We start from the raw sequence: 13,072 nt of genomic DNA, 5'->3' as shown, positions 1-13,072 counted from the left end.
AATATCACTAGTGTTATAGATGCATTGAAAAATATAAGGGATGCGTTTGGTAGATCTGAAGGAGCTGGATGGTCAGCGAAGGCTTGGTTGCAAGATCAGTTAGGCCCAGTGGGAGCAGTGATAGTTCAGATTTTAGTAGCAGCTCTGATAGCGCTGTGTGTGATGTTTTGCTTTTGTACTTTGTTACTGACCTTTGCGAAGGCGATGATATTGAGATGGGTTGGAGTTGTGATGCCTGGAGAAAACACTCAGATGCCGTTGTTAACTGTTACTGATCTAGATGAAGATGAACAAGTGGGACTGGATGGAGTATTGATGGATAAATATCCATTTTGATTATCCAATCATTTTTTAAATGTTTTTAAATGTTAGTGTGATTTTAGTATTTTGTTATGAATCAAAGGGGGGAAATGGTATGTGATTCATTTTATATATCATTTTTAGTTGATATTGATGTTTTAATTTGAATGTGTTGTTTTGCAAAATATACTGTTTGGTCTTTTCTTTTCTTCCAGAAGCATATGGGGGAATGTGTAGAGGGGATTCAAATACTCAAACATGGACAATATGAAAGGAGAATATGAATGGACTGGAGGAAGTGGAACAAGGAAGGTGTGGAAACGTTCAGATTCCATCATCGACGTTGCATTGGAAGTCGACACTGCTGAGGAGATGAAGTGTAGTGGACTACATTCCAGTGTCTGCAATGATATATAGACATATTTGCATGTGTAATACATAATTTGTGTCATATTCTTTCTGTATTAATTTTTGTAGAATGATATTTGCTGTTATTGGGTACATGTGGGGATCTCAGATGTTTTTGTTTATTTCGTGGATGCTTAGGGATATTGGGTCTAGGCAGGGATAGAGAGAATCCACAGGAGGGTCCGATGGGTCGACCAGCCTGAATGTGGACATTTTGGATTGTATTTTGTTTGCTGAGGCTTTCATGTGTATTCAAATTGCATCATAGTTTCAAATGCATTGATAAAGATTTATGAATTGATCTGGAGTACTTAGGTGGTTGCCTGGGGCAGAGGGGCCGTGAGAGAATTTTACTGTCTTGATTGATTGATGGATATTTGGAAAGAAGGCTGCCAGACAGGTTTTTCGCTCTCACACTCCATAGAGATTTGTTCATATTTCATAGAAATTTATTTACACTCCATAGAAAAATGAGTTTTTGGTTTATTGTTAAAAGTTACTAAATAAGAGAGAAATTGTTATTTGTCATAATCCTATTCTTTTTATTTTCGAGACTTAATTTGTCTCGAAGGGGAGAATATGTAGTATCTGAGGAATTATGACTTTGCTAACGTTTTCAAATGGTATCTGAGAGGATGTTTATTCAGCTTAGAGGGAGCATCTAGAACAGAGGAAGTCTGTTGTGTGGAGACAGGTGATTGGTCTGTATGGAAAACCACCCATATCATGGTAAAGATTATAAATACTTGGTTGAGACAAAGGAGATCAGAACAACTTATTCTTTTGGTTCGCTGGTCTCCAGATGTCTGCAGATATCTGTAAATTGAAGCTGTAACCCTTTGATATAAATAAACCTTTATGATCAAAGTACAGCGTCAGCGGATTTCCTTGGTCTCACAGCATAATTAGCAACGTTTTCTCGACACAACACCAGCTACTGAATCTGACGGGTAAATGCTGCCAGTAAATGGCAACCATAGGTGTGAACAATGGCGGCAGCAAAAGGTACAGCACTGTATGGGATTGTTTTGAGTATGTTGCTGCAAAGGACAAAAGCAAATGTATTTAAAGTGTCAGAAGATGGCAGCGTGTGTGGAACAGAGATAAAAAGGAAAACCCAACCAACCTCAAAGTTCATCTGAACAGCGCCCACAAAGAATCATACAAACAATTTCAGGATAAATACAAGGTGAGATAGCCACCAGCTAGCTATTAGTAACTGCACGTCAACGGCAACCAGTAGCTGCACGTCAGGACAACCAACTTTAGCAGTTTGCATGAAAAGAGAAGAAACATGGCAACCTAATTCAAATGAGAAAAGAGAAGAAGCATTGGTTAATTTATTCATCCAGTCTGGCAAGTCCACGATGAGCCAGCCTTCAGAAAATTCAACCAAACACGATACCAAATGTAAAACTCCTGGTGCTGTTAGCGCAAACGGGTCGATTGCTTTGCAAAACTATACAGCAACCCAGAAAGTTAAGAATCTGAAAGAGGCATGACAAATAACCCTGTGTGTAGACGGATGGAGCAAGAAAGGACTGACTGCTTCCTTTATGGGCATATCAACCTGCTTCTTTTACCCCTCCTCCAAACAAGGACATTGAGCAAGTTGAGGAGACTAAACTGCTTGGTGTAACCCTGGATTGTAAACTGCCATGGTCAAAACATATTGATGCAATGGTAGCTAAGATGGGCAGAGGTCTGTCCGTAATAAAGTGCTGCTCTGCTTACTTGACAAGGCTATCAACAAAACAAGTCATACTGGCTCTAGTTTTGTCACACCTGAACTGCTGCCCAGTCATATGGTCAAGTGCCACAAAGAGGCAAATTACAGTTGGCCCAGAACAGAGCGGCTGGCCCTTAAATGTACACGGAGAGCTCACATTAATAATATGCATGTCAATCTCTCTTGGCTCAAAGAAGAGGAGAGATTGACTTCATCACAACTTGTATTTGTGAGAAGTATTGACATGTTGAATGCACCAAGCTGTCTGTTTAAACGACTAGCACAAAGTTCATAGACCCATGCATACCCCACAAGACATGCCACCAGAGGTCTCTTCACAGTCCCCAAGTCCAGAACAGACTATGGGAAACACACAGTACTACACAGAGCCATGAATACATGGAACTCTATTCCACATCAAGTAACTCATACAAGCAGTAAAATCAGATAAAACCCCCCAGTTAAAACTACACCTTATGGAACAGGGCGGGCTGTGAAGAGACACACACACAGGCACAGACACACGCATAAACACACACACTCTACACACACGAACATATGGATTTTGTATTGTAGATATGTTGTACTAGAGTAGTGTGTAATAATGTGTTGTGAAATGTAATGTTTTAATGTATGTAATTGCCTTAATGTTGCTGGACACCAGGAAGAGTAGCTGCTACCTTGGAATAATAAAATACAAAATACAAATACAAAAACAAGGCATAGCATGCATTGCTCAACCTCCATCCGATTTAGCATCCACACACCGAAGAGGTAATTGACCCCACATTGAACGCATGGGACATACCAGCGGAGAAGATCCTACTATTCGTAACTGACAACTGGGCGAACATAGTTAAGGCTATTATAGAATAGACAAGGGAATACCCATGATCAACAACAACCAGAGCTGGCCATAGCTTTGAACGGTGCGACAGAAATGTCTGAATCTGAGTCGGACACCGACAATTATTATTTTAAGGCTAGGCACCACACCCTCATATTTGTTCCCTTAATCATATCACAATCAACTTTTACCAGTTGTATGTAGACACAAATATCATACTTTTTTGTATTACAATGTTTCTGAAATATCTTATAAAAATATGCAAATGAGACAATAGCTCATGAAATATGTGCATATTGGCATATCGCGCAAATCCATTTTTTCTAGACACTAGATGAAGTTAGCCTATATTTTGGTTTAATTTTGTTAAGACACTCCAGGATCGGAGTTGTCCAGAGGAGATTGTGGATAAATTCTTTTTTTCATCTTTCTATCTGGAAAATACTAAAAACATGCACGTAAAATGCATTTTTTTGTGCATTTCCCCCCCCAAATATTATCTACAATAAAAAATGTACAACATATCAACAAATCCTTCTGGGCAAATCTGGAGAATGTCTCTAAGGATAACCAAACAAAGTGTGGTATGTAGTATGATAAACTAAATAACATTTACATGATACTTCAGGAGACAGCAGAGGGAGCACACCCCCATCCACATCGACAGGACCGCAGTGGAGAAGGCGAAAAGCTTCAATTTCCTCGGCATACACATCACTGACAATCTGAAATGGTCCACACACACAGACAGAGTGGTGAAGAAGGCGCAACAGCGCCTCTTCAATGTCAGGAGGCTGAAGACATTCGGCTTGGCCCAGAAGACCCTGACACATTTTTACAGATGCACAATTGAGGTTTTCCTGTCGGCCTGTATCACCGCCTGGTACGGCAACTGCACCGCCCCCGCCTCACCGGGGGCACACTGCCTGCCCTCCAGGACACCTACAGCACCTGATATCACATGAAGGCCAAAAAGATCATCAAGGACATCAACCACCTGAGCCACGGCCTGTTCACCCCGCTATCATCCAGAAGGCGAGGTCAGTACAGGTGCATCAAAGCTGGGACCGAGAGACTGAAAAACATCTATCTCAAGGCCATCAGACTGTTAAATAGCCTTCACTAGCCAGCTACCACCCAGTTACTCAACCCTGCACCTTAGAGCCTGCTGCCCTATGTACATAGACATTGAATCACTGGTCACTTTAATAATGGAAAACTAGTCACTTTAATAATGTTTACATACTGTTTTACTCATTTCATATGTATATACTGTATTCTAGTGTATTTTAGTCAATGCCACTCCGACTTTGCTCGTCCTAATATTTATATATTTCTTAAATCCATTCTTTTACTTTTAGATTTGTGTGTATTGTTGTGAATTGTTAGATACTACTGCATTGTTGGAGCTAGGAACACAAGCATTTAGCTACACCCGCAACAACATCTGCTAAATATGTGTATGTGCCCAATAACATTTGACTTGACTTGATTTGATGTCAAGAATTTTATAGGAATTTATATTTTAATTGGCCCCAACCATGGATGCAAAACTATTCCAAATAACATTATCATGAACATGGCATTTGAACTTTGTTCAACAGGACACTAGTTCCATGGAACACCAATACTAGTTATCCATTTATTTTTTGGGATAAACCTTTATAGCTCACACGATAGGTAAACATTCCAAAGAACATTGCCATGAAAAGTCATTCATATCTGGAATTTGAACATACCTCAAATCAGCTCTATGGAACACCATTACCAGTTAACAATTGTTTGAAATTGCTAACTATTTATTTGTAGCTAACAATATAAAAGTGCTCCTCTTTCTTCAGATGAACAGAACCTGCAGAACTTACCAGTGATTCACATTAACAGGTAAGTCTTCAATTCATGTACATTACATCATAAACTGTTTACTCTCCTGTTATGCTCTTTTCCAGAGAATTCTGGATGTTTCTAGCATTATTTTCCTCGGTTATAGTACCTTGTTTTTAGGAGACCATCATCACCATTGCAATGTTGACCATATCTCTGCTGCTGTGTGCTGCCCTTGCTCTGAGTCAAGCAACAGGTAAGACGCACAGCAAACCAAGAATATACACCTTAGTTCACACTTAACAACATTCTTTACATAACACTCCTTTCCTGTCGATCCCTGTAACTCCAGCTAACTGGAGTTTTTGTTGTCCAGGTGCTGAGCTCTACCGTCATTCTTTTTTGTGTACCAGTTCTTGTTTCAGAGCAAACATGAGAAAAACGTTTTCACTCTACTGAGTCGAGGTGGACTGCACTGGGTTGTTTGTGAACAACATTGCTATGACTGGTCCATTTGAATTCCTTTCTGTCTGTCCTTCTTCCAGGAGCTAAGGGGGCAGAGGAGGGCGTAGTGGCAACGGCAGCAGAGAACAGGAACCAATGCCCCACAGGCTGGTTCCAATATGAATCGCGCTGCTTCATGTTCGTTGAGACTGCAAGGACATGGCCCCTAGCAGAGGTATCATGGTTACTCTCTACTGTGAATTAAAGGGAAAGTTCAATCGAAATCAACTCGCTTATTTGGTTTGAGGTTACCCTTAAAGGTGATTTGCCATTGCGTCCTGGAAAATACTGAACCTCCCCTTTAAGTTATTGTTTCATTGGAATTTTCTTTAAGCGTCGAATATTTATTGATATATTTATATTACCTGAGGCCTACTGTATATTGGAACCCACAGGACATTGGTTAAGACAGAGATCTAACATCTGTAAGAGCATATGTAAAGAGCATTAATTGCGATGGACAATATTTGATTGTGAGAGTCCAGAAGATAAGTTATCACAGACTGGACTACTGACTGATACTTACATTATGAAATGTCTTTGTCCCTGTCTACCTCTCACTGTAGCGCCACTGTGTGTCCCTTGGAGCAAACCTGGCGTCTGTGCACAGCTCTGCGGAGTATCAATTTCTACAGGTAGTGGTGGGGTGCAAGGCTGGCGGTTTCTCTCCTACCTGGATTGGAGGATATGATGCTGTTCAGGTGGAGTATACTCACAGATCAGTAGTATCTTGGTATACTCATCAATATCTCAAGGGTCACTGGTAAAGTCAGATCTAGGTTTTTTAGTATCCACTGGCATACTATAATAATAATAATAATAATAGTAATATGGGATTGCTTTGATACTGAGACCTCACTTCTTCACCACAGGACAGGCTATGGTTTTGGAGTGACGGCTCCAAATTTGATTACCAGAACTGGAAGAAAGGAGAGCCCAATAATAGCGGTGGCAGAGAGCCATGTATGGTGATGAACTGGGGAGGTACAGTAGGCTCACTATCATTCACTGATACATTCATCAAATTAAACTTTATTCATAGTACATTTAACAAATAAAACTGGCACACACACCACACACCGCAAACACACTATTATATTGTTGTGTGAACATCTGAGATTATTTGAGAGGTCATTTCTGTTCTGTGTTTCCTTTTAAGATGAATACCGCTGGAACGATATAAACTGTGGAAACAGCTTTCCCTCTGTGTGCTCCAAAAGAATCTGTGAAATAGAGAAAAACTGAAACCATAAATGCTACTCGATAGTGTCAGCATCCAACTGAACACTTTTTATGGTAAAGTCAAATATTTAGTAAAGATTATTTGTTGCTGTAAACTGTAAGTTTGTGTTAGTTGTTGTTCATAAATGTTGAGTAATGGTTTTGTTGTTTATTGTCAATAAAACGGTTGTACACATTATTAGTTTTCTCTTATGAGTCATTATTAAACATGAATGCCATAATTGTAAGATGATTCTTAAAGGTACAGTCTAGGATCTCAGAGTTTGTTCAATGGTCATTTAAATTCTTTACATTTATCCATTGATTCAAGGTTATTATAGTAAACAAAAACTGAAACAAAAATAACAAGGCAGAGCATTCATTGCTCAACCTTCATTGGATTTAGCATCCACACACCGGAGAGGTAATTGACTGCACATTGAACGCATGTGACATACCAGAGGAGAAGATTCTACTCTTTGTAACTGACAACAGGGCGAACATAGTCAAGGCTATTACACAATAGACAAGAGATACCCGTGATCAACAACAACCAGAGCTGGCCATAGCTTTGAACGGTGCGGCATGTAGTGAGCTTTAAAATGATTAATGTACAGTGGGGAAAATAAGTATTTAGTCAGCCACCAATTGTGCAAGTTCTCCCACTTAAAAAGATGAGAGAGGCCTGTAATTTTCATCATAGGTACACGTCAACTATGACAGACAAAATGAGAAAAAAATCCTGAAAATCACATTGTAGGATTTTTAATGAATTTATTTGCAAATTATGGTGGAAAATAAGTATTTGGTCAATAACAAAAGTTTCTCAATACTTTGTTATATACCCTTTGTTGGCAATGACACAGGTTTCTGTAAGTCTTCACAAGGTTTTCACACACTGTTGCTGGTATTTTGGCCCATTCCTCCATGCAGATCTCCTCTAGAGCAGTGATGTTTTGGGGCTGTCGCTGGGCAACACGGACTTTCAACTCCCTCCAAAGATTTTCTATGGGGTTGAGATCTGGAGACTGGCTAGGCCACTCCAGGACCTTGAAATGCTTCTTACGAAGCCACTCCTTCGTTGCCCGGGCGGTGTGTTTGGGATCATTGTCATGCTGAAAGACCCAGCCACCTTTCATCTTCAATGCCCTTGCTGATGGAAGGAGGTTTTCACTCAAAATCTCACGATACATGGCACCATTCATTCTTTCCTTTACACGGATCAGTCGTCCTGGTCCCTTTGCAGAAAAAAAGCCCCAAAGCATGATGTTTCCACTCCCATGCTTCACAGTAGGTATGGTGTTATTTGGATGCAACTCAGCATTCTTTGTCCTCCAAACACGACGAGTTGAGTTTTTATCAAAAAGTTATATTTTGGTTTCATCTGACCATATGACATTCTCCCAATCCTCTTCTGGTTCATCCAAAGGCACTCTAGCAAACTTCAGACGGGCCTGGACATGTACTGGCTTAAGCAGGGGGACACGTCTGGCATTTAGTTAATAAGTAAATAAATAATTAAGCCAATTTGTGTATTGCTGATTCATCAATATGGTTAGGGTTCTTGCAGGTTCAAGGATTATGCGACGTTCAGAATGAGACTGATGAGGTAATGATTGAATAAGTGACTGTTATTGATATATAACATATATATATCTTCTACGAGTTTAATTTGGGAGATGGTAACTCGTTAATTGTTACATGAGTAATTTAATCGAGTGACAATTAAACATAGTTAGTTGATTCTATACATAACAGTCATCACATTAATGCAAGTCACATTACGACAATAGTTTGTAGTAGAGTAGTTTGTAATAATGTGTTGTGAAATGTAATGTTTTAATATATGTAATTGCCTTAATGTTGCTGGACACCAGGAAGAGTAGCTGCTGCCTTGGTATAATAAAATACAAAATACAAAAACAAGGCATAGCATGCATTGCTCAACCTCCATCCGATTTAGCATCCACTTTGAACGCATGGGACATACCATTGGAGAATATCCTACTCTTCGTAACTCACAATGGGGCGAACATAGTAAAGGCTATTGTAGAATACACAAGAGAATAACCGTGATCAACAACAACCAGAGCTGGCCATAGCTTTGAACGGTGCGGCAGAAATGTCTGAATCTGAGTCAGACACCGACGATTATTCTTTTAAGGCTAGGCACCACACCCTCATATTTTTTCCCTTAATCATATAACAATCAACTTTTACCAGTTGGATGTAGACACAAATATCATACTTTTTTGTATTACAATGTTTCTGAAATGTTTTCAAAAAATATGCAAATGAGACAATACCTCATTAAATATGTGCATATTGGCATATCGCGCAAATCCATTTTTCTGGACACTGGATGAAGTCAGCCTATATTTTGGTTTAATTTTGTTAAGACACTCCAGGACCGGACTTGTCCAGAGGAGATTGTGGATAAATACTTTTTTTTCTATCTGGAAAATACTAAAAACATGCACGTAAAATGCATTTATTGTGCATTTTCCCCAAAAAAATTATCTAGAATAAAAAATTGACAACATATCAACAAATCCTTCTGGGCAAATCTGGAGAATGTCTCTAAGGATAACCAAACAAAGTGTGGTATGTAGTATGATAAACTAAATAACATTTACATGATACTTCAGGAGACAGCAGAGGGAGCACACCCCCATCCACATCGACAGGACCGCAGTGGAGAAGGCGAAAAGCTTCAATTTCCTCGGCATACACATCACTGACAATCTGAAATGGTCCACACACACAGACAGAGTGGTGAAGAAGGTGCAACAGCGCCTCTTCAACGTCAGGAGGCTGAAGAAATTTGGCTTGGCCCAGAAGACCCTGACAAACTTTTACAGATGCACAATTGAGGTTTTCCTGTCGGCCTGTATCACCGCCTGGTACGGCAACTGCACCGCCCCCACCTCACCGGGGGCACACTGCCTGCCCTCCATGACACCTACAGCACCCGATGTCACAGGAAGGCCAAAAAGATCATCAAGGACATCAACCGCCTGTTAACCCCGCTATCATCCAGAAGGCGAGGTCAGTACAGGTGCATCAAAGCTGGGACCGAGACACTGAAAAACAGCTTCTATCTCAAGGCCATCACTGTTAAATAGCCATCACTAGCCAGCTACCACCCGGTTACTCAACCCTGCACCTTAGAGGCTGCTGCCCTATGTACATAGACATAGAATCACTGGTCACTTTAATAATGGAACACTAGTAATAATGTTTACATACTATTTTACTCATTTCATATGTATATACTGTATTCTACTGTATTTTAGTCAATGCCACTCCGACATTGCTCGTCCTAATGTTCATATATTTCTTATTATTTTACATTTAGATTTGTGTGTATTGTTGTGAATTGTTAGATACTACTGCACTGTTGGAGCTAGGAACACAAGCATTTAGCTACACCCGCAACAACATCTGCTAAATATGTGTATGTGCCCAATAACATTTGTCTTGACTTGATTTGATGTCAAGAATTTTATAGGAATTTATATTTTAATTGGCCCCAACCATGGATGCAAAACTATTCCAAATAACATTATCATGAACATGGCATTTGAACTTTGTTCAACAGGACACTAGTTCCATGGAACACCAATACTAGTTATCCATTTATTTTTTGGGATAAACCTTTATAGCTCACACGATAGGTAAACATTCCAAAGAACATTGCCATGAAAAGTCATTCATATCTGGAATTTGAACATACCTCAAATCAGCTCTATGGAACACCATTACCAGTTAACAATTGTTTGAAATGGCTAACTATTTATTTGTAGCTAACAATATAAAAGTGCTCCTCTTTCTTCAGATGAACAGAACCTGCAGAACTTACCAGTGATTCACATTAACAGGTAAGTCTTCAATTCATGTACATTACATCATAAACTGTTTACTCTCCTGTTATGCTCTTTTCCAGAGAATTCTGGATGTTTCTAGCATTATTTTCCTCGGTTATAGTACCTTGTTTTTAGGAGACCATCATCACCATTGCAATGTTGACCATATCTCTGCTGCTGTGTGCTGCCCTTGCTCTGAGTCAAGCAACAGGTAAGACGCACAGCAAACCAAGAATATACACCTTAGTTCACACTTAACAACATTCTTTACATAACACTCCTTTCCTGTCGATCCCTGTAAATCCAGCTAGCAGGAGTTTTTGTTGTTCAGGTGCTGAGCTCTACCGTCATAATTTTTTGTGTACCAGTTCTTGTTTCAGAGCCTTTGCTGGAGACAAACATTGCGCAAGCTGGAGAAAAACACTGAGCAATAACATTTGACTTGACTTGATGCATAATTAGCTGCACTTGTTTTGAATTTGGCCAGTATGATAGTAACTTTTTCACACTACTGGGTCGAGTCGGACTGCACTGGGCTGTCCTGGTTACAAATCCACCATAGTTGCTGGAACTGTGCTGGGAAAGGCAATGTGAAAAGAAGATATCTAAGCCAGCACATTACGGTTTGGGTCGGCAAAGTGAATAGAACAGTCCCATGAACATTGCAAAGGCAGCTTTGATTTCATGTGTTTTCTTGTCTTTAACTACATACTCTATATAGCCCCATGAGAAGACAATGGATTTTGAGCAGGCTTTGCATCTGGGTAGTTGTATGAAACTAATGTCAGTAGATTAATCTGCAGTACTACTAGGTAGACAACTCTCACAGGCTGATGCCTCCACTAATCAGAATAAGAATTGTGTGCAGGGGCGGTTGTTTGTGAACAACATTGCTATGACTGGGCCATTTGAATTCCTGCCTGTCTGTCCATCTTCCAGGAGCTAAGGTGGCAGAGGAAGCCGTAGCGGCAGCAGAGAACAGGAACCAATGCCCCACAGGCTGGTTCCAATTTGGATCGCGCTGCTTCATGTTCGTCGAGACTGCAAGGACATGGCCCCTAGCAGAGGTATCATGGTTACTCTCTACTGTGAATTAAAGGGAAAGTTCATTTGAAATCAACTCGCTTATTTGGTTTGAGGTTACCCTTTGTTATGATGAGTTTCTAGGGTATCAAGTAATTCATGATACACTTAGATGGAGAGTTCATTCAAATATTTAATATTCGATACCGGGTTCATCTAACAAAAGGCATGTGCTTCGCCTCTTGCCATTTGAACTACTGAACAAAGAAAACCTCTCAGTTTATATACCTTCTGTTACATGTTTCTTCAACAACATCTGTTAACCATCAGTGGGCACTCCCTTCTTTGATGTTATTACCTTGTACCCCAAGTCAGTATATCATGTCTATCAATCATTCTAAGATAAACCACCAGTAAGCTCCCTTGACATACTGGAATCCTGGGATATTCAGACACTGTGGCACCCAGAATCACTTATCTACTAAATGTAACCTGGTTCCCACCACACTATGAAATGACATCATAACAATCTTTCATTTTTTTCTCTTTGTGGTAAGTAACATTACTCAGATATTCAATTACTTAACCTCAACAATTCACATATAACTTCATATAAAATAAAATGTTCTCCAATCAGTAGCATAGATATATGATTAGAGTCTAAACTATGCTAGATAACTGAGAATTCATCCCTCTGTACCTTATACCTGAATCCAACCAGATTTTCAATATAATCAACAAAAGTATACATTCTCAATCACTTATCTCACCTCTCAAACCTCTAAGTAGTCAGTCTGAGTAAAAGATCAATACATGATTAACTAATATGTTCATGCTAAAAATCTATGTAGTCAAAACCTTACTGATATATAAGGAAAAAAGCCCACATAGACTATCCCTATTTCTTAAATGACAACCTTGTATACATAATTTTCAAATATACCCATCCTCTTAGACATGCTACCAAGAAAAACATACATAGAAATACATTCTTAACATCATGACATCATCCACACAAATACAATGATACATGACCCTTTCTAAGTTACATGGATATTATAATATATTCAAATGAATATATCCCAATAAAAATAACTATACCCCAAGCTTTTCTCTGGTCACTTGGGGTGCTACCTGATCAACTTTTTACATTTTAGTCATTTTAGCAGACACTCTTATCCAGAGCGACTTACAGTTAGTGAGTGCATATATTTTTTTTCATACTGGTCCCCCGTGGGAAACGAACCCACAACTCTGGCGTTGCAAACGCCATGCTCTACCAACTGAGCTACACGGGACAATCCTGTAAACCTTAAATTCCACGTTATACAGTTCCAACTTTAACATTCC

At 39.5% G+C, this 13,072-nt stretch overlaps 1 protein-coding gene and 1 long non-coding RNA gene across 3 annotated transcripts; both read left to right on the top strand.

Moving 5' to 3' along the window:
• Nucleotides 1–4,972: 4,972 nt before the first annotated feature.
• LOC311123438 (ladderlectin-like) lies at nt 4,973–7,032 on the top strand. Of its 2 annotated transcripts, none has more exons than XM_084197702.1 (6): nt 4,973–5,168; nt 5,289–5,364; nt 5,654–5,787; nt 6,179–6,313; nt 6,485–6,596; nt 6,772–7,032. In XM_084197702.1, the coding sequence occupies exons 2-6, from the start codon at nt 5,310–5,312 to the stop codon at nt 6,855–6,857; spliced, it is 522 nt and encodes a 173-aa protein (XP_084053828.1). In that variant the 5' UTR covers nt 4,973–5,168; nt 5,289–5,309; the 3' UTR covers nt 6,858–7,032. The 2 variants fall into 2 exon arrangements, with proteins under 2 accessions (XP_084053828.1, XP_084053829.1); XM_084197703.1 differs by having other exon boundaries at nt 5,275–5,364.
• A 3,491-nt stretch (nt 7,033–10,523) lies between these two features.
• LOC311123436 lies at nt 10,524–11,823 on the top strand. The gene is made up of 3 exons (XR_014612589.1): nt 10,524–10,714; nt 10,835–10,910; nt 11,639–11,823. It is a non-coding gene; the product is annotated as an uncharacterized lncRNA (long non-coding RNA).
• Nucleotides 11,824–13,072: the final 1,249 nt, after the last annotated feature.

This window comes from Coregonus lavaretus (genome assembly GCF_964263955.1).
Source record: "Coregonus lavaretus genome assembly, contig: HAP1_SCAFFOLD_4390, whole genome shotgun sequence".
NCBI lineage: Eukaryota > Metazoa > Chordata > Actinopteri > Salmoniformes > Salmonidae > Coregonus > Coregonus lavaretus.
The sequence above is the reverse complement of the archived record's forward strand: the minus strand, read 5'-3'. Positions and strand labels throughout refer to the sequence as shown.

Bases quoted from the DNA above. Each gene is read 5' to 3' on its own strand.
- LOC311123438 (XM_084197702.1), top strand. From the start codon at position 5,310: ATGTTGACCATATCTCTGCTGCTGTGTGCTGCCCTTGCTCTGAGTCAA. The intron at 5,788-6,178 runs GTATCATGGTTA...CTCTCACTGTAG, and splicing joins GGACATGGCCCCTAGCAGAG to CGCCACTGTGTGTCCCTTGG. The intron at 6,314-6,484 runs GTGGAGTATACT...TCTTCACCACAG, and splicing joins GAGGATATGATGCTGTTCAG to GACAGGCTATGGTTTTGGAG.